The sequence below is a fragment of the Carica papaya genome, chromosome 8, assembly GCF_054855325.1.
Source record: "Carica papaya isolate Zhongbai chromosome 8, ASM5485532v1, whole genome shotgun sequence".
NCBI classification, from domain to species: Eukaryota; Viridiplantae; Streptophyta; class Magnoliopsida; order Brassicales; family Caricaceae; genus Carica; species Carica papaya.
The window spans coordinates 5,184,007-5,205,854 of NC_142316.1; the positions used below are offsets into that span (position 1 = coordinate 5,184,007).

Genomic DNA, 21,848 nt, shown 5'->3' on the forward strand with positions numbered 1-21,848 from the left:
ATACCAGAACACAACATATACTGTAGGGATGTGGTAAGAGCATTGCTAGTTGGATATCAGACAGGAATAGTGAAAGAGCATCCAATTGCTTGGCTCATCCATAAAAGAAATAATAATCACCTGCCCTGAATTGCTTCGTTAGCTATCAGACTTATTCATTAGACTTAAGAGCACCCCAGCAGTCAGACTTGTTGCTACAAAACCGAGAGACGCCTCAGTTGATACATGAAACCCTGGGAGGAAACTTGAAAAATTGAATTTGCCGCTTCATCATGGAATAAATAATTATATGAATAAAAAGAATGGCATGGTAGAACACGCACCAAAGAAATCCAAGATCATCTTGCAACCAATGAAGCCCAAAACAATTCCAATTGAAGGCTGATAGAGAAAGGCCAGGAAAAGTAAAATTATCAGTAAATAATCCCAAATTTTCAGCATATGGCACAATATGTTGAGGGTGAAAATTTTGCTGGATATCAAGAAAGATAAGATCCTGTACGTGAAATTTGATTATTAACTTCGGAAAACATCATTAATATAAGCAAATTTTGAAAAAGATAAAAGATTAATTAAAAGGTAACTATTAGCACCAATAATATGGTGATTTTATAATTAAAACTCTTCTATTTTATTTAAAAATTATGAATTCAAACTTCATTAAAACTATAAAATTTATCACTTTATTCATGTATTATAGATTAGCGGTGATTAACCTATAATGCTTGATTCTCTGAAATTAAGAACTTAATTCACTATTGTAGTAAAACTGTAATAACTAAGTAGGACTTACTCTCAATAAATCTGTTATGTTTCTCAGAAATCGAAATATTCAGATGTGTTTACGCGTTACGCGTTAAAATCTCTTAATTAGAATAAGCGAAATATTCAGATCGAACTATTCCCTTAACTAGAGTAAGCGCTACGTGTTAAAATCTTACTTAACTTTTTATTTACTTAAAAAAACAGCATATGGTCTGTCACCCATGTACAAAATAGGAAGAATTTATTATTAGAATCATACAAAATACTAACCTACATTCCCCAAAATCTTCTCTATGGAGGAGACTGCGCTTGAAACAAAATAACTTCATCCATAATATTTCCTTAGTTATAATAGGCGCTACAAGTTAAAATCTTACCTAACTTTTTATTTACTTAAAAAAAGCACATATGATCTCTCACCCATGTATAAAAGAAGAGGAATTCATAACTAGAATCATACAATATATCAACCCACATTCCCCAAAATCTTCTCTATGGAGGAGACAGTGCCCTCGAAACAAAATAACTTCACCATAATATTCTTAGCGCACAAATGATTATTTTCTTTTACATCCATTGGATAAGACTGGATAGCAGTGATATGGTACCATTTAATAATGGGTGGATTTGCAATTTAAAACACATGGACTGGGGTGCACTAAGCAATTGACACAATCTATTGCTGTGTTGAGAGCGAAACTCGACAGTGAGAAAAATATTTTTCATTAACTGAAAAAAAAAACAGGTTCTATATGGGCTAGTTATACATAAACCTGGGACAAAAAAAGAATAATAAAATAACACTAACACCACCATATACACCAATCCTCCCCCTCAAGGTGGACCGAGTATGTTTCTAATGACCGTCTTAAATTATAAAGGACATAGGACAGTAGAAGGTAGGACCTTGGTAAAAATATCCTTAACCTTATGTTGAGTACAGATAAGTAACAATTTAATAGTCTCTTTGTTAATCTGCTCCTATATAAAATGGCAATAGATTTCAATATATTTAGTTCACTCATGAAATACCATATTCGAAACAATATGAATAGCAACTTGACTATCACAAAAAATTAAAACAGGAGACGGACTAAATATATGAAAATCATGAAATAGTTGCTGTATCCATAACAGTTCACTGGTGGTGGAAGCCAAGAAAAATACTTGGCTTCAGCAGACAACTGGGAAATAGAGGACTACTTCTTTGTTTTCCAAGATATATTACTAGTTCATTTCCACATCTAACTTAAAGAAAATGTGGTAGTGGGAACTGGAACGAGGTTGGGGAGAAGAATTCATGTGCATATAATACTAGCTGTTACGTGGTCTGTTATTAACTCCTTATGACCATACTGATATAACCTCACCTTTGTATCAGCCCATACTGGATAAGTAAGGAGGACCATGGAAGGATTTTACATACACAATAATATCTGGCACCTTTTATGTAAAAAAGAGTCAGAAATTTGGTTAAGACAAGTAAATCTTGTACCTGCAAATATTCCAAGTCTGCCATTCCCTCAGAAATAAGAGTGTACAGTGACCTTAAGCCTGCATGTAACAGAAAGACGGCCATGTAATTTTCACAATAAGAACACAGATTTTACCATGTATCTACTCTCAGAATTGAAATCTATACTTGTTATATAAATCAAGAGGTAATTCACCTCTAGCAGACATAAAATGTAAGACAATTTTCTTTAATCATGCATAAGAAAACACCAGGGAGAGAGAATCACATCTAGTTCCGAAGAAGACTTCAAACTGAGTATGACTTCCAGATACACAATCAGAACATACATATATACCTTTCGAAAAAGCACAATATAACTGCCAAGAAGTTCATATAAGAATAAACAACAAGAAATACCTAATATGGCAAATAAATTGGAAGTGAAAACAATGAAGGGATCCCGCGTAACACCAAAAACAGCCGGTATTGAATCAACCTGAGGAATAAAGTATTTCATAGAAAAAGTTAACCAGAAAGTCCAATCCAATATCTATCCATATGCCAGAAAATGGATAAGAGAAAAACAGAACCTACAGCAAATGCTATATCACTGAGCTCAATAACAGCTACTGTGAGAAGTAAAGGTGTGGCCTGCCCAAAATGTTCAGACCTGTTAGAAATCAAATAAAAATTAATTGAAAACAGTTAAAAACAACATAATATTTCAAGAGAACACTAGTACACTAAATGTATGATACAATAATTTTAAAGAAAAAGTAGATTAAGTTAAATAGTATAAGGGTAAATTATACATTTTGTAATTAATTGTAATTAATTATTTATTTTTTTTATGTTATAGAAAATCTATATATATAGAATTAGAATATTAATTTAAAAAATATTAAACTATTCTTAATATGATATCAGAATACTAAGTTAAAGAAATTCTATTTTCAAATACAAATTCTATTCGGCCTTTACTGTCAAAATAGAAAAGTCTAAAGAGTTAAGCCAGCCTTCATAGCCAGCCACAGGAGACTAGCTGCCAGCCAATCCGGCCTTCATCGCAAGTGCCAGAACCCTTCGACTGCATCACTAGATGTGGACGTAACCAAATCATCCCATTGCCAGAACTTCTCTGGTGCGGACAGATGTGACAGTGACTAGATCGCACCACCAAAATGCGAGCTTCTTGGCTGCACCACCAGACATATGTGGCGAACCTCTCTGTCACGACCAGACTTGACCATGACCAGACCGCACTGCATAACACAAGCTTCTCTACCGAAAAGCACCAGCAGACGCGAGTCACGAATAGATTCGACAAGACTCAACCAAGAATGTGACCCGACCGTGAAAGCAAGCTTCCCTCTGTCACAAACGAACCACCATATGTAGTCGTGACCAGGCACGACCAAAATGCGACGTCATGTGTCAAACAGCGCTCACCCCCCATACCATCTTTGCTTTAGCAACCTGATCACCCTTAGCCACACGAACACTGGTCCGACCTGTTGGATCTCTATGCATAGTCTCCTTTGTGCTCCGTCAACTGTGCAAAACCACACAGCACAAGCCAGCCTTCATCGCCAGCAGTGCACAAAGTTGCCACACAGCCAGCTGAGCACGGGCCAGCCGCACACAGACCCATTTGCATCCACTCTTCGGTCCAGCCACTCTTTGGTCCAGTCGCAAACAATTGTGTTTCTTCCCCTTCAGAATTTTTTTTTCTCCGACTTTAATTACCATACAACTCTTGAAGGATGTTGGAGGTTACAACCCAAAATACTGGAACATATTCCCACATGGGAACCCATCAACGAATTTCAGTCAATTCAGACGTCCTACGGCTTTATAGACAAAGATTATTTGAGCCAATCCCAATTAATTCGGACACCTTTCAAAAGTAAAGATAAGCTCAACCATCTTATGAGTACAGAACCAAAATCTGGAGACTCCACATTTGCTGCTTGAGACAAAATAAATTTTATGATCATAGCATGGCAATGGAACTTCATGACTCCAGAAAAAGCCCAAACACTAAAAAAAATTGTTGAAAATTGTATAAAAAGCCCAGTATTGCTAGCGAAGAATGAGGATACAAAAAATATCTCACAGAAGATTTCTAAATAGGTTCATATGGTTAACCAACAGGAAGAAAAAACATTTGACAATCTCATTGCTTTCAAGGTCGAGATTGGATGACTGCAAAGTTAATTGGAGAACCTTGAAAAGCCTACAGGTACAAATGTAATAGAACACTCAAGTATAATTTTTTTTCAATCGGTTTGAATGTCTCAGATAAAATCTTAGAAAATTCCTGTATTATAAATTCAGAAATAACATATCATATGACCAATATTTTTAAGTATTTCTAAACATGTTTTCTATTCAAGTAACAAGAAAATTATTACTGTAAACGATTTCCTAAATAGTATTATAGGCAAGAGGAACATTAAGTTTAATCATATTTTTGTTCTGAAAAATATGTTGCATGTTCCCAAATTATGTACTAATTTTAGATCAATTAGTAAATTATTACAAGACTTGAACTGCAAAATAACTTTTAACTCTTCTCATTTTAATTTACAGGACTAGAATTCGGGGAAGATGATTGAACGTGTTGAATGAAGCATGAATTTTCCTACTTGAATGCATCTGAGCCCATACACAAAATTTCGCTCCACCATAAGAGATTTGGGCAGCCATCCTTCTCCATTTTGAAAGTTATATTTCCCTTATTATTTAAAAATTCAAACTACAAAAATTTACATTATTGATATCTGTGAGTTTACACAACATCAATGTATAATGTTTTCTATCATTAATTAAAAAAGCTTAGTTTCATTTTCATTAATTCACAATGATATTTTGGGGATAAATCCATACCTAATATTCCTAAGGGGGTTCAATAGTATGTGTCGTTTATTGACGATTGTTTTAGACTCACCCGATTGTTTTTATTCAAAACCATATCTGATGTTGACTATATCATATCTCAGGTATGCAACACGATAAAAAACCAATTCGGCATAACTATAAAAAATTCCTTACGAACAATTTTAAAGATTTTTTCAATCGGATACTCTCATTATTCTTCAATCAGGAATGATTTTTTCATGAACTCATCCTGCATCCACCCTTCACAACATAACAGAGAAGCGAAATGCAAGAATACTCATCTTTTAACCATCACCAAATCTTTTCTTTTCTAAAACAATGCCCCAAAAAGATATTGGAAAGAAGCCGTCTTTACTGCTACATATTTATTAATCGTCTGCTCATAACTGTTCTTGATTTTAAAAATTCTGTTGAAACACTTTATTACCTTTACCCAACAATAAATGTCACAAACCGTCTGCTCCCACAAATATTTGGGTATATTGTCTTTGTTCATATTCATTCCTACCAAAGAGGAAAACTTTATCCTTGCGCCCTGAAATGTGTATTTGTGAGATACTCCTCTCAAAAGCAGTACAAATCTTACCATGCCCCCACTCAAAAATTTTGTGCCCGTAGACGCCATATTTGTTGAACAAAATTCTACTTCATTCAACATTATTTTTAGGGGGAGTCTATATTAGAATATAAGAATATACAATTCTTAATGGACTTTAACCTACCACATTTTCCTCGCACCTCAAAACCATTACCATAAGAGAACGTTTAGAACCCACAAGAAAATTCATCATAACAAGAAAACCTTCCAAATCTACCCGCTTAAGAGATCATAATAGACTCTAGGTTTTCTCAGGTATATATACAAGGAGGATGATGTCGTGTGTTGAGTCAATGTTGATCTAATAATTCGAATTTGATCCTGAAATTGAGATAAGTCTTGAAAACTTATACAGTCTAATAATGATATACCTATTTCACTCTGTAAAAGTACAAAAGAATGCATTAAACATCATTTGTATCCTATTTCACAGTTTGTATCATTTAATAAGTGCTCATCAACCCATAAAAATTTTTTTAAAAGTTTAAATAATGAATCTATTTTTAACACAGTACTCGAGATATTATTATGTGAAAAATGAAAAAATACTATGAGTATAGAAATGCAAGTACTTGAAAAGAACCAAACTTAAAGAATAGTATATCTACCCAAAGACAAGAAACTGGTGGAATGCAAATGAGTTTTAATAATCAAATATAAAGCAGATAGAATAATTGAAATATATAAAAAGAGACTGGCAGCAAAAAGCTATACACAGACAGATGTGATAGACTATCAGGAAAAATTCGCACCAACCAAAATGAATACTATGCAAATCTTGTTATCATTAGTTGTCCACAATTATTAAGTATAACAATTTGATATAAAAATATCTTTCTACATGGAGATTTAGAAGAAGAAGAAATCTACATAGATATTCCACTAGATTTTGACAAAGAAACAGGATAGAAATAAGGTATGTAATATATGTACTAAAATAATTGCCAAGAACATGGTTTGACAGCTTCACAAGGGTGATGATAGATCTGAGATTTAAGCAGACTCAAGGATATCACACATTATTGATCAAATATTTAGAGATAACGGGAGTTACAGCTCTCTTAATATACGTTAATGACATTATCATAATAGAAAACAATGAAAGGAAAAACTGACATTAAACTAGTGTTTGACAAGCGAATTCAAACTCAAGGAACTAGACAAACTAAAGTATTTTCAAAGAACTAAGTCGCTCACTCAAAATCTGAAAGTTATATATCTCGATAGAAATACACTCATAACCTATTAAGAGACATTGACAAGCTAGTATACAGACCAACTAGTACAACTAATGATTCTAATAACAAATTAAGAATGGTAGAGGAAGAGAGACCAGTAAATAAAGAAATTTATTAGAAATTACTTGGCATATTGATATAATTATCTCAAAGGAGGCCAGACACCAAAATTCAAAAGCTGAAACTTCACCCCGACCATCAATAGCTTTAGCCAGAGCATTTATAACATGATTCAAATAAGCCTCACTTATGAGTATCTGAGCAATTTTTTCTGTTGCTTTGACATAACTTCCCTTTTGTATCATCAAACCATCACCCATTAATACAACACCAATATTATTTGATTCTAAATTCAGGGTAATGCCTATTGTAACCTCTTTAGATTCTACTAATTCACCTGTCATTACTTCATCAAGACCATAAATACGAGCAATGTCGTCGCTCAACTGAAGTATGGTATGCAGTAAATGTTATAAGTTAATTCATGCACAATACAAAAGAAGTACACCTACAAGCAGCGTATCGAGTACTGCAATACCTAAAAAAGTCATCAGAAAAAAGAATAATGTTCAAAAAGAATGCAAATTGCTTTTAAAAACGTATATTGATGCAAATTATACAGTACTAGTTGTAAACAGAAGATCTACTACAAGATACTGTATTTTTCTTGGGCGATCTAATCATCTAGAAAAGTAAGAAACCAAAAATAGTTGTGAGATCAAGTATAAAAACAGAGTTTTGGACAATAGCACAAAGGGTAAATGAACTAATATGAATAAAAAAAATCTTACAAGATCTCATAATCAAGTAGGAAAACTCTATACGCCTATACTGTGACAACAAGTGTAGTACAAAACAACAAATAGGAAAACTCTATGCGCCATAAGCATCATTTATAATCTAGTACAATACAAGCAGACCAAACACATCGAGATCGATAATATTTTATTAAAAAAAAAAACTTAATAGCAGTCTAATATGTACTTTATATATACCTACCAATTCTTAATCTTAACTACTAAACTTATTAACTAAAACCTTAAACAATCCAGCAGTCCAAATTTTTATTGGCAAACTGGACATTAACAATATTTATTCTCCAACTTGAGGTATTAAAGGAGTAAATTACACAAGTTAAAGAATATAACGATAAATTACACCTTTTGCAATCAATTGTTCATTTCATTTTTCATCCTACAAAACCTGTATATGTAAAATTATAATATTCAATAAAAAACATAAAAATTCTTAACAAATAATGATAGGAAATTATAGAATAGAGTTCCAAGCTTGTTACAGAAGAGTCAATCAACTTACTTTCCAAATACCATCCTGTTTTGTTATAAAGCGATTGCCATCATAGTTAGCTGCCATCATAATGAAAACTTTATATATGAGACCACAAGATCAGAGACTATTCTTTTTTTCTTAAAAAAAAAATAAAAATAAAAATAAAAAGATGAAGAAATGAGTGTGGTTTTTTTTTTTAACGTTATCTTAAAGGGACATGCACCTAGTATAGTCGCATGCAATTCGTGTAAAACTTGTTCTATTGACCCTTTGGAGCAGGAAATATTATTCTATCACATACTTGAAACTTTTATGCTTTAATTTAGCCCAATGTAATAAGGTTTAAAAAAATTAGAAAAATAAAAAAAAATGAATCAAACCAAGAATAAAAGGGTTGTAAGAAATATGATCACAAAGTTTCCACAATGATAATCCCAAGATATTAGGCAATAAAAGCAATAAAAAGATAATTTTTAGTCATAAACAGTTTATTTAATAATGATAAATAACTAATATATTTTTAAGGGTACCTACATAATTCTTTAGCACTAAAAGTAATAAAAAAAAATAGCAATTGTTATCCATATGCAGTCTATCCAAAAATAATGAACCACCAATATATTTGTAAAGATACCTACATGGTCTATATGACTAGAATCTTTAAATAGGAATTTTCTTTTTTTGGGGTTAAACTGGGTGGTGGTTGGGAGTGTGAAGGAGGAGTTGTGAGCTTGGGATGGGGTGTATAAAAAGAACAAATTGTTACGGTTAATTCCACTTTCTATTTTTTGGATGGCTTGAAAGGAAAGAAACTTGAGAACTTTTGAGGGCATTGAGAAAGAGTTTACTACTATTAGAGATTCTTGAATCCACTTTTTTGGTTCTATGCTTTTGGGTCATAATATTAAAGAGCTCGAGAATTTTGGAACTGTTTTTGATATTTTGATTGACTTGTAATAACTTGTATATGGGTATATCTACTTGGTACTTTGTTGATAATACTATCTTACTTTTATTTCAAAAAAGGAATTTTCTTTTTTTGATAGAAAAGAAGTATTATCGAGAAAAGAGGGCAAATTCTTAAATAGGAAATAACAACAAAAAAGAAAAGACTTCTGAGTAAATAAGATATAAAATATTAAAGAATAATAAGCTGAATACCCTAAACAATATGTAAAGATTATTTATTTCAAAAATACAAATATATTTAAATATTATAATTACATAAATATCCAATAATATTAAAATATATAAAATTCTAGGGTTTTCTTCCTGCACACCAATCTCGCTACTTTAGTAAAAACTCAGCCTTAAATTTCAGAATCTCAAAGCATCGAGGTCAAAGCTTGGACATGTCTTCCAAAAAATTGAAATCTGCAGAACCTTGAGTTATTGTGAGGAAACGAGAATGCTTCCAACAAGGATCCTGAAGTAGCTAACAGATTAGGACTGAGAATCCATAAAAGAAAAACAAAATTTTCCTTGTCACTCTTAGAAGCCAAAAGAAATTAGGGTAGTCATTTTAGGTGGGGTTTCTTTCTTCTACAAAATAAATTAAAAATATAACATGTATATTAACAAGATACCAAACAGGGGTACCCCGTTTTGGTACCAACATCTCTGTCATGACCTAACAAGGTACCCAAAAAAATTAAAAGTATAAAAATTAGGATATTCTTTTACAATTTTTTTTTTGAAATAAAAAGTATAATGTGTATATTAACAAGGTACCAAAACAGGAATACCACCCATTTATAAAAGATTTACAAATGAGTTATAGTGTTAATGACATTTACAAAGTCAACATCTCTAACAATATCATGACATAACAAAATAAAACCGAAATAGTGAATCCATCTATCCTTTAACCTATTTAAATTACATTCTTTCTCCTCAAAAGTTCTAGCATTTCTCTCTTTCCAAATAACCCAAAAAACAGTCAGTGGAATTAGATTAGCCATACTTCTTCTAAAACTCAAACCATCCCACACACATATCTCATCACAAATCGAGCCCGCAACAACCAATCAATCCCCATCAAACCATAGATCATGCACCAAAGGCTGTATGCAATGGGACACCACAACAGAAGATGATTACAATATTCCTCTGCATTCAGACACGGATGACAACCATTCACAATAATTAGTCCCCTTGCTCTAAGTTTGTCCGTAGTGAGAATTCTCCCCCACCATGCCTCCCAAGCGAAAAAAGCTACACGTGGGGGAACCTTTGTCTTTCAGATTTGTTCCCATGGAAAGTTCTGGAAACCAACTGCAGCTCCCTCAACCAGAAACTTATAGTAAGAACAGACAGTGAAGCATTCGTTCTTCTCCAGTTGCCACAGCAGATCTGATCAGATAAATTGTTGACTTGTTGGGATGCCAAAAACTTTAGCATGTTTTCATAATCTCTCACCTCATAGTCATTTAGATTCCCTGACACATTAATTGACCATACAATGTTATCATTGATCAACTGAAAGGTCTCCTCAACCAACATATTTCTAGCTTTTGCTATGCCGTAAATTCTCGGATATCTTCTCATGAGACATCCTTCACCAGTCCATTCATCGTGCCAAAAGCTGATTTTATCTCCTATTCACAGTTTCCACCTAATGCACCCTCTGAACTGTGGCCATTGAGCCATTATCTTCTTCCAAAGACCACATCCATGGGAAGAAGAATGTCTAATACTCCCGTTTTCCAGCCTTAATCTGCCCCACCGGGAATCCACAAATTTTTGCCATAATCTTCTCTCCTCACTCCAATACGTCCAGAGCTATTTTCCGGAAATGTTTCTACAATTAATCCTTTACAATCAAGATCTATCATTAGTAGATATACTCTAAGTCCTGCAACTCTTTCAAGACTAAGATCTTTTTGACATGTGATTGCCTCGTCTTGTCACCTAATATTTCAAATTTAGAGAAAATTAGCTCAAAAACTTTTCTTCATATGTGCATCACCATATGGGAGATCAGACACAATGACTCTAATTAGCAAACAAATGTAGGATGCAAGTTCAAGTTTTCATCAATTTGAGTAATTAAGAAGTTGCTTGGCGAGCAATGCGTTTTTGTAAGGGACAAAATACATCTCACATTAACTTGGATGACTCTCGAGATATCTTTGAGAACAACATTTCAACTTAGTCAAGAAGACAAAGAAATTCAAAAGTTGAATGGTATTGCTAAAAGCATACTCATTCTCTCAGTTACCAAGCCACTAAGGCTCAATATACACTAAAATGACTTTGATTGAAGATATGAATAAAAATTAACTTCCTTGTCAAAATAGTTAATCTGCTCAAGATGTGGTTATATGTTGTGATTTGTTTAGAGGTACCTCAATAAGTGAAATTATTGTCATCCACCAAGCCACTAAGGTTCAATATACATTAAAATGACTTTGACTGAAGACATGAATAAACACTAACTTTCTTGTTGAAATAATTACTCAGCTCAAGATGTGGTTGTATGTTTTGATTTGCTCAAAGGTCCGTCAGTAAGTGAAAGGGCAAGTTGGAAAACCTTAAGAAACGGTTTGAACAGGTATGGAAAGATCTGAAACAGACTAGTCAACTCAGAATGAACTGGTCAACAAAAAAGTCTCAAAGGCAGAAATACCTATACAGGATGGTCAGCGCATGGGAGTCTCACTCCACCTTCCAGTGATCATCTGACTTCGAGATTCATGCTAGAGCATTGTCTGGCGGTGCTGATTCTGGATTGGTTTTTGGTGATCGTTAAAGCAAAAAGGGATGGCTGATTCAAGGAAGGTAGCAGCAGTTCGGGGGTGTTGCTAACGACTGAGGCTTATTCTGATAGAGTTTGAAGCTAACATTTGCTAGAGGCACATGCCAAACTTCTCCAAGACTGATGCCAGGGTGGTGGAAACCACCTCTGGCAGCTCCCACATCTTTGGTGAATATCGATGGATGTTGTCAGCTTTGTGTGGTTTGAGCAACTACCTTTCGGATGTGTTTCTGATCATGGGATTTAGGATTTTATTTCTTGCAATTTGAAAATTTTGATCAGAAGGCACAAATTTTAGCTCTGATACTTGATGTATCAGCAGAATAGGATTGAAAAGAGTAGAAAAATTAAGGAAAAAAATCAACTGTTTTTATCCATAAGCAATCTGTTCAATAATAATGAACTACCTATGTATTGGTAAGGTGGCTAAATAGCCTCATATGACTAGAATCATTAAACAAGAAAATCTTAATAGCTTGTAAATAAGCTAAATACCCTCAATAATACATAAAGATTCCAATTACATAAATATGTCATAATATTAAAATATATAAATTATAGGATCTTCTAGTTCCTCCAATTCATTTAACTGTCATCATCTGATTAGTGATGGAGATTTTAGAGATTTCATAGATCTTTTGACTGTGCTGTAAATTCTCCCTCATTTTCATGTCTTGCAGTCAAAAACAATTTTAGCTCTTGTGCGTACTACTTCATTCATTTGCTTCTTTTTAAATTACAGAATAGGTTGCTTTGGCCTTGTTTTACAGAGGCACTCAAAATGAAGCAGCAAATTAAATAGGAACCAGATAGCTGTTTCGATTGCATAAAAGCTAAAAGGAACCAAAACAACGACCAACCCAAAAATATAAAGAGGTAAAGAGGAGGTCAGTGAAGGTTACACTCAACTAAAGGGAGTAGCATGGGAGAAATTATTAACCTGGATGATTAAATCTTGTTCTAGAAACAGCAGAAAACATGGCAAAACAAGCACAAAGATAGTTTTATAGTCAACAATAACTTTTAAACAAGACTGCAGATTAGCCTACCTTTTTTTTTTTTTTAAATAACAGATTAGCCAACCTTCTTAAGCTACCAACTCTTTTGACTGAAAATCTGAATATTCAGCCTACAGTCAGGTTTAATGCTTTACTTGAGCTGAGTTCTACAAAATCTTTTTGACATATGAATTGTTAAATTAGAGTAAGGCTTAATGTTCTTTGAAATAAGTTCAAATTAAGCGAGGATGCCCTGACTCAGCTAAAAATAGTGAAAACACTAGACAAGAAGGCCACCTTGAAAAAATATAAAAAAAAATGAACTGCTACAAGTTCTACCAAATTAATGGTAATTGCCATATGTACAGGAACACAACAGACATTACCAGTCACAGGGATAAATTTCTGACACATCTTCACTATAAAGTTGTCTGAGAGGTCAGAATCATCTTCTTCACTGGAAAATAACTATATAAAATAAAGAAAATAGTATGTAACTACAAATTTTAATAATAAGAATCAACATAGAATGAAATGTGCAAAAGCAATAAAAAACAGGAAAAAAGGTATAAGAAAACAAGATATTATATAATAATGACAGATCCATTAATATAATTGAAAGTAATTGGATAGGGTTTTTTTATTCTGTTATCATCATTGTTTTTTTGGGACAGGGACCCAGGAGAGGTGACTATGGAGGAAGTGCATGGCATGCAAGTAGGTGAAATTGGTGAATGCTTCAAGAGCTTCTTCATAGCCCAAGCCTCAGCAGGTAAGTGCCAAGAGATAACTTCTAACCAACTGATATATGCAAATGAAAATAGAAAATTTTGAAGTAATATGAGAACATCAGTTTAGAAGAGATATGCACCTTGAAGGATGAAAATAGGAGTATTACAGCCAGTACCAGATTAACCGCTTCAAACCTCTAACAGCAACATCAGAAAGTTAACAGCTTAAAGAGTTGAGAACTCGTCCATATTTTTTTTTTAAGAAAGGCATTTTCAAGGAATTTACCTGAAGCGTTGCTGTTCCAAGAAGTATTATTGACAACCTAAAGATGATTGCACCAGCAAAACCATATGAAAGTACCTGACTCTATATTTCCAACAATATAAACCTTCAATTACAATTGATTCACATAGAAAGGTTTGCTTAACATTTAAAGAATATTAGTTAATATCACAAAGAAGCAGAAAATTATATAATCATAATTCCAATTAAGCAAAAAAATGCATCACCTGATACATTAGCGGCACTTTGAAGTACTTGAAAACCAAAACAAAGACGAACAGATTGTCTACAGACAAACTTTGCTCCAATATATATCTGAAGTGATCCAATAATGTTCAAGCTGATGATAATACTCCAAGCATAAAAAGTTTTGGTTCTTTATAAAAATTAAGAAATATTTCTTCAGTTAGTTAATGGGAAAACCAGCAAATTGTTAATCTACATACCCAGCAAAAAACTCTGACGCTTTGCCAATTCCATCTTTCAAACCTATTCCAACACCAAATGCCACAGCAGTGCTCACCTATAGGATTAAGTAGCTAGATTGATTTGATTTAAGATAATCACAAAAACAAAAATAGCCAATAAAGCTGAGAAGTACTCACCCATAAAGCAACAGTTCTCATCGATGATGAATAAATCTCTTGTTCCTCAGCTTTTGTCCCATGACTATCTACAGAATACTGAGTATCAGAGGTGCTCACATTGTCAATGTCAATCAATGACTGAGAACCGGTCCTCTCACAATCTGTGCCTTCATCCCGCGATTACATCATTGTAATCAAAAGCATACAGAAAAACAAAAATACTGTGCATTATTTTTCTAAACCTTTCCAGATCCAAGGTGAAGGAGTCAACAAGCAATAAAAAAACTTTACTCCATTAGATAACTCACAAAACAAAACAATTCCATAATTAACCCCTTCTCTCGGTCTCCTAAAAAGACTACAATGATTATAGACTTTTATAAATTCAACTCATACTAAGTAAAATTCATGCATGAATAAACCCATTCAAGTGTTTTTTGAAAGGACGAAACACATTTCTTACAAAAATTTTGAAATGTGTGTTTATGGTATTCTGGTTCTGAAAAGGAAGCCCACACAGTTATAATACAAATCCATAAACCAACAAGTAAGACGACGCACATCCCTCTAAGCTGGAATTCGCTACAATACCTAAAACGCGTTCTATGAGTTACAAAGAGCCCTTGTTCAGTGACATACAATATCATCACATACCAACAACACAGCTTTACAAACCAATAACAGAGTTCAAGTAGCTATTGGCTTCGATATTTCATTGTTGCCAGTTCATATCAAAACTACAGATTTCCCTTAATCCACAAAGAGAAAAAAATAACAGAGGAAAAATTGCACGGTAAACAAATTCACCTGATGCAGAGACATCTTCTTGCTCAGTTCCTTTGGAGCACCCAAGAGGAGAAACTTGCCGGCAACGACCACTCCTGACTGCAAATTCAAAATGCAAGGACCCCTTAATTTTGGAAAACTGAAAATTTGATGCACAAACACCAGTTATAGTGATATATACTTTCATTTGTATGAGCGTGTGTATATATATACATATGTACATATATATATGTATGAAAACCTGCAGAAAGAGTAGGATTATGGAGGTGAGAGAAATGAAGCTTCGTCCGCTTTGAAAGCGAAATTGGCGAAATACTGAGCAAGACTTGATCCAATTTTATAGGAGCTTTAATGCCGCTGTGGATAACTGAAGTTAATTCCATGGCTTTGTGTTCGAGCACTATGCACGAAGAGCGTGTGTCGCCATTTGAAAGCAAAAAAATGAGGTCATGGTGATCGAGTCTCAACCAGTCCCAAAACGCTGTCGTTGCAGCGTAAGGATTTTGCTTGGAACGTTACAGAACGGTGCGGTTTAATGACTCACTACATAAACGGCGTCGTTTCGTTCTGGCGGGAACTGCAAATCACGCAACGCCACGTGTAAGAACTAACTCCTTCCCCCCCCCTTTTTGTGCCTCTTTGGTTGTTCCATTTTCTGACACAATCAAAATATCTACGGGACGCGAAAAAGAAAACCTAAACGCTCTTGCTCGTACTCTTCACGTAATCTGCATCCAATGGCAACCGATACCGGTAAACTCACCACCGCCTCCAGGAAGGAAACCCCTAGCGGAGGACAAAACCCTAAGAAAGCCCTGGAACCAACCCTGGCAAAGCCAGATCGTACAGAGGATCCGTCAAAAACTGAGTTATCGACCGTTAATGCCGCGGCAGACGGGAAGCGAAAGGACGGCGAGGATTCGAAGATCATCGTAGCTGCGGCCGGCTCCGCTGGGGATAACGCCCAAGAATCCGATATCCAGAAGAAGATACGAAGAGCCGAGCGGTTTGGGATGCCTGTGCAGCTCTCCGAGGAAGAGAAGCGCAATTCTCGAGCTGAAAGGTAAATTTTTGTTTTTCTCCGTTAAATCGTTCTGTGTTTTCTGGAAGTATTTTGCGGGTTAGGGTTTTTGGCTGACTTCTCCTTCTGTATTAAGCTTTTTCTTTTGTTTGATTTATTGGGAAATTGGAAATAATGGTACGTAGAGTTTTTTTTATTTATTTTTTTTCACGTATTATGTCAGTTTTTCTTATAATGTTCGAGATTTTTGCACATTTTCCTGAATTCGTCACGTAGCATAAGGATTTTGATTCATTTTCTACATTTCATGACTGGAATTCTTTCTTGCCTATCCTTATCTTTTAGCTTCTTGATTGATATTTAGAGTGCTTTCTGAGATTCATTGTGCAGAGTTTCTTTCTTCGTTCTCAATTATATGTACTGAGAATAAGTAGTAATCTCAGATAAAGTTCCAAACAGTTAGCAGGCATTGAAGCTCATTGGATGACTGTTGATATCTGTAGTGTATTAGCCTCTTGATTTTAGGACTGAATTGTTGGGTGTTTGACTTATGTTTTTCTTTTTTGTCAACAAGAGCTTTAAGCTCCAGTCTTTGGCTGACCATCAAAAGCATATAAGTTAATACAATTGTTCTAAAAATAAGCTACTGAAGTTTATATTAATCCTTCTTTTTTTAAAATAAAAATGAAGTTTATGTTAATACTTAATACGAACTTATAAACTTTATTACTTTGTGATGCAGAATGTACATGAACTAGGTCTTCTAAATAGATTATGGATCCTATCAGTAGCTAATTTACAAATTATTGTAAGTATGGGTAGATTAGGACTTTATTGGAATCATGATTCTATTTGATTAAGAGCTTAATTATTTAGGTCTTAATTTTTCTTTTTCTTAGTAATAGTATTTCTTTATAATCTTACATTTTAGTACTTCTTTGTCTAATCTTATTTTGGAGAGTATACTTAGAAAGCACCCCCTTGGTGCTTGTGAATCAACAGTATATACTATACTTTTATTTTTTGAAAAAAAGTCTTGCTTCTTTTCATCATGGTACCTATATCGATTGAACCCTGTGCAGTGTAGTTTTTAAAATTCTCAAAACATATTTTTCTACATTGACCTTGTTCTTATTGACATTGTTCTCATGCTTGGCATGAGGAATCTGGTTTTAGAATCTTACTATAACACAATGACAAGAGCCGAGCAATTGATGAAAATTAAAGGGAGATAGGAAAGACTACTTGAAAATTGGAACCATCAACCAGATGCTTTAGGAGTGTTGAAGCAACAAAAAATTACTCAATGATTAGGACCTAAAGAGGGACACAAGTACAATTTAATCTGCCATATTGGAGGAGCAAGAAGAAAAAGAACCAATGACACTAATGATATAAAGCTTTCAAGATCAATCTATCTTTTCTTGAAAGAGAACTCTATGAAAGTTTCCGTACGAGGAGAAACTTGATATGCCAAGTTTAATGTATGTTTATTTATCCTATCACCAGAATTTCATACTCCTAAAAATTGTTTGTTCCCATTACTTCTGCTTTTTACAAGGATCACAAAGTGCAAATTTTACCAGAAATTTTTGGAAAGCTCCAAGATTGTGCATTTGAATACTTTTATTATTCAAAACTTGAGGTTAGTTTTCTCCAACTGGGTTTAATGATGCAGGAATGGATGTGAAATAGATCTTCTAAGTAGATTAAGAATCTTTTTTGTAACTGATCTATAAATCATGGTAATAGTATAGCTTAGATTAGGATTTTATTAGTATCCGGATCTTGTTCTATTTAGGAAATTAGTTATTTAGGATTTTTACCTCTGTTTTCCTTAGTAGTAGCATTTCCTAATTATATTAGTATTGTTATTTATTAGCTCAATCCAATATGAGAAACATTGTTTGGGAAGCTATACTTAATATTTCAAAGAAAACATTGTTTAGGAAGCATCATAAGTAGTTTTGTTATTTCACTTTTGAAGATTTTCTCAATCGTTCTGACTTTGTGTTATGGAAGAAAACTCTTAAGCATGATGCTTAAGATTTCTGAAGTGCATAGATGTGATATCCAGGTTTTATCCTAAAATCTTCCTACATCATTTGGTGTCTACACAATGAGAGCAACTATTACATATTTTTCTGTTTAAAAAATTGCATGTTGATGGTCTCAACTTCCAGTGTTTATATTTTCTGCTGCTTAAAATTTTCTATTGTGCGCTTATCTGATGTAGGTTTGGAACCGGGCCTTTATCGAGTGGATCAGAAGGATTCAAGAAATCAGAGGACCAAAAGAGGAAAGCTAGAGCAGAAAGGTTCCCTTTGCCATTTTTTCCTTTTTCAATCCTTTTTACAGCTTGAAGCTCATTATATATTTCTTGTATAAATTTGTTGGCTTTAATTAGTGTATTGCTGCTAATTACGGTTCTCTCTCAGATTTGGCCTCCCTGTGGCATTAGTGCCTGCTGATGAAGAGGCAAAGAAGAAGGCTCGGCTTGCCAGATTTGGAGGAGAACCCAAGGAAAGTCTACTGGAAGAAGACAAGAGAAAAGCAAGAGCTATGAGGTATGCATTACTTTAGACATTTGACTGTGTATTTCTGTCATTGGCACAGTTATACTTAGTCTCGATGTATCTGTTTGACAATGAAAGCTGTCATTTACCAATCTCCACAGGTTTTCAAAACCAGTATCAAATTCTCCACCAGAATTGAGTGGCAAAGTGAATATTCAGCATGTAAGTCAGAATGGAATCTGTTATTTTGCACATTTTCTGAACTAAAATAACTGTTTGTAATTTGGCTGTTTGGACCGCTGATTTTAACCTTTTATCCATGTCAGAAGGCAGCTATTGCAGAAAAGGCTGTTGGAGGGTCCTGAATGGGGATCTACTTTCTAGTAGATAGGTAAGTTCCGAACTAGCTTTTTTAAGTCATCATACTGTTATTTGTTCAATAATCTGGTTTTGTTTAATACTGCCATTTTTTCCTAGCAGGTTTAGGGCTCTAACATTTTGCGATTCCCTCTCTGGCGTCTTTATCTATATCTGCTTCACAGCCTAAATTTTCCTAGATGCTGTACTCCATCCTTACATAAATATCTGCAGCAGTTGAACAAGATTTTCTGATACAAAGTCTCTCATCTCTGACTTGAGTTACAAGTTGGGCAAATGGTGAGACCTTGAGTAATCAACAGATACCTGGTAGTGCTAACCTGTTTTAGAATCTACGAAGAATTTTTAAGAAATTCTTTAGTTGACAGCCTAGTATGCTACTATGAAATTTCCTATAAATTGCAGGAACTAAAATTGGTGAGTTTTCTCCTAGTTAACATTTTAATTTATTACAACGTGGTTGGATAACTGACAGCATCTAATTCCCATCAACATCGTGGAATATCTGTGATTGGGTATGACAGCAGTAGTAGTAAGTTGATATTGCAGGCACATTATTAGTTTTCCAAGAATATCTGTTTCAAAAATCGTCCGCTTGTTAGGAAGAGGTGTTAGCTCATATTTTAAAATTATTTGAAACGTGAACTCCAAAAATAGGATTTATATGATTAGGTTTGACCTAGTTCATGATTGTTTGAAGTGTGCAATTTGGATTTCAGGCAGTTGGGGTTTGTAAATGGAAAATGTTGGATTCTTTCAATATAATGTAGTATACAGTTGGAGAGTGTGGTTGTGTGAATCTCCATAGTTTTCTCTTTCGTTAAAAAAAAAAAAAAAAAAAAATCAATGTGTGTACTTATCTCATATATGTGCATTCGTGTGCATCTAATCTATGTATGCTTGTGCGCAAACATGCATAACCTGGATCTGGACTAAATGTTAATCTTTCAAATGGTGAAAGGAGAGACTCTTTATAATTTTTAGGCATCATTCTGCTGTAAGACTATAACTGATGGTTAATTGCACCAGAAGAAGAATGATGTACAATGCTAAGTCTTGCTGCTGCTGCTGTTCAATACTTGATCACAAGAGGTTCATGAGAAGTGGGTTTTAATTCATTGAAGCTGTATGGTGAAAGAAAACGTTATAGAAGTGATTTAGTCTGTCACTTATGAATTTCTGATTTTCTTAGTAGATATTTATGATAAGTCAGCACTTCAAAGGTATCTGTTGATTGACCTGGATCTCTCTTGTTGAATTGCCAAGCCCCAATCTACGAGGTAGGGTACTGGGAATACAGGAAACTTTCATTAGTTACTAGATTTGAGTTTAGTGTTGTAATATTTTGTAATTTTCTTTTATGTGAAATGTTTACAACAAAATATTAGAATGCTAGGTTCTGCAGAACTAGTTTTTTAGTAAGATTTTGGATGGAAGGGCTTGTTTACTTTTGGACTGGAGGGAATCAGTAAATTCTTTTTTTTTTTTTTTCATTTTCATCTGTGATTTTGAAACATATATATCTCTTTTCTAGAAGAGAATATTCGAAATATACATGTACTGTTTGATTCTGTATTTGGATGTTTGTTACTCTTGCTTGGGGAGGCTATTCGTACGGGGGAATAAGCAGCGCTTAAATTGGGTATGTTTTTCTTGTTATTTTTAGGGCTATTGCTCTCCTCTCCTCACATAATGTTTATCTCCACAACATAATACGCACATTGCTACAGTTGATTTTTTTATTCATTTTGACAAGGGGCAACATTTAGGTGAATTTAATTTTGAGTCCGTCATGATAATCCTTCGATTACTTGAAAGTTGAAACTTTTAAAAAATAATTAAGCATGATATTGTGGTAGTTGGATGTTGTATATAAATGATTTTTCAGAAGACGTTAAATATAATGCTTATATTTTTTAAAGCCATCTTGCATTTTATTGTAAAATTTGGATATTGTTCATTTTCAACCAGTAGACACTGTTTAGTCTAGAGAAAATGTATCATGCATGTTTTATGCATAAGATATTTGTATAACATTTTAAAACGTTTTTCTGTGTAGCAAAAACAGCATGAAGGCTTACTGGTTCATCAAATATTTCTCTAAATTTGTATGTGTTTATAGGTGTTTATTCGTAGACAATTTATAATCATTAATGTGGACTGAAGGAGTCTGCAAAAATATTTTTCTAGCGCACATAACTTAGTTTTTTTAGTTTTTAGGAGTATTATCATAAAACTTATATTTTGTTGAAAAGTGTATTGATTCTGAGGTAGCATAAGACTCTTATTGAAATGCAATTTATTTTGCAAAAATATCTTTATTTTATTTACACAATTCATCAGCAAACTCATTTATTAAGCCAATTTTTGTATTCGTTTATATATATATTTATATAATTTTTATTAGAGTTACTATGTATTATGTATACTGTTCTATGTACATAAAGATCATATCTGTTATATTCAGTTATGCATGTATATATATAATTGTTTTTCCTCAAATATATATATATATATATATCTGTTCATATATAAATAGTTCA

General features: G+C 33.7%; 2 protein-coding genes across 9 annotated transcripts; one reads left to right on the forward strand and one right to left on the reverse strand.

The window, feature by feature from the left end:
* Positions 1-120: 120 nt before the first annotated feature.
* PDE149 (integral membrane TerC family protein) lies at positions 121-15,882 on the reverse strand. 7 transcript variants are annotated; one of them, XM_088210043.1, is made up of 14 exons: positions 15,572-15,880; positions 15,412-15,489; positions 14,623-14,690; positions 14,464-14,540; positions 14,245-14,332; positions 14,021-14,101; positions 13,875-13,931; positions 13,390-13,471; positions 8,276-8,325; positions 2,816-2,872; positions 2,639-2,717; positions 2,261-2,319; positions 324-381; positions 121-233 (listed from the first exon to the last, which is right to left on the reverse strand). In XM_088210043.1, exons 1-14 carry the CDS (start codon positions 15,771-15,773, stop codon positions 139-141), a joined length of 1,131 nt encoding a protein of 376 aa, XP_088066169.1. In that variant the 5' UTR covers positions 15,774-15,880; the 3' UTR covers positions 121-138. The 7 variants fall into 7 exon arrangements, with proteins under 7 accessions (XP_088066169.1, XP_088066166.1, XP_088066165.1 ...); XM_088210040.1 differs by having other exon boundaries at positions 14,623-14,765; positions 15,572-15,879; XM_088210039.1 differs by having other exon boundaries at positions 14,623-14,771; positions 15,572-15,879.
* A 150-nt stretch (positions 15,883-16,032) lies between these two features.
* Positions 16,033-20,880, forward strand: MOS11 (Protein MODIFIER OF SNC1 11). Of its 2 annotated transcripts, none has more exons than XM_022035835.2 (6): positions 16,033-16,453; positions 18,648-18,728; positions 18,850-18,978; positions 19,089-19,149; positions 19,257-19,318; positions 19,408-20,880. In XM_022035835.2, exons 1-5 carry the CDS (start codon positions 16,128-16,130, stop codon positions 19,290-19,292), a joined length of 633 nt encoding a protein of 210 aa, XP_021891527.1. In that variant the 5' UTR covers positions 16,033-16,127; the 3' UTR covers positions 19,293-19,318; positions 19,408-20,880. The 2 variants fall into 2 exon arrangements, with proteins under 2 accessions (XP_021891527.1, XP_021891526.1); XM_022035834.2 differs by having other exon boundaries at positions 16,034-16,453; positions 19,254-19,318.
* The last annotated feature ends 968 nt before the right edge of the window (positions 20,881-21,848 follow it).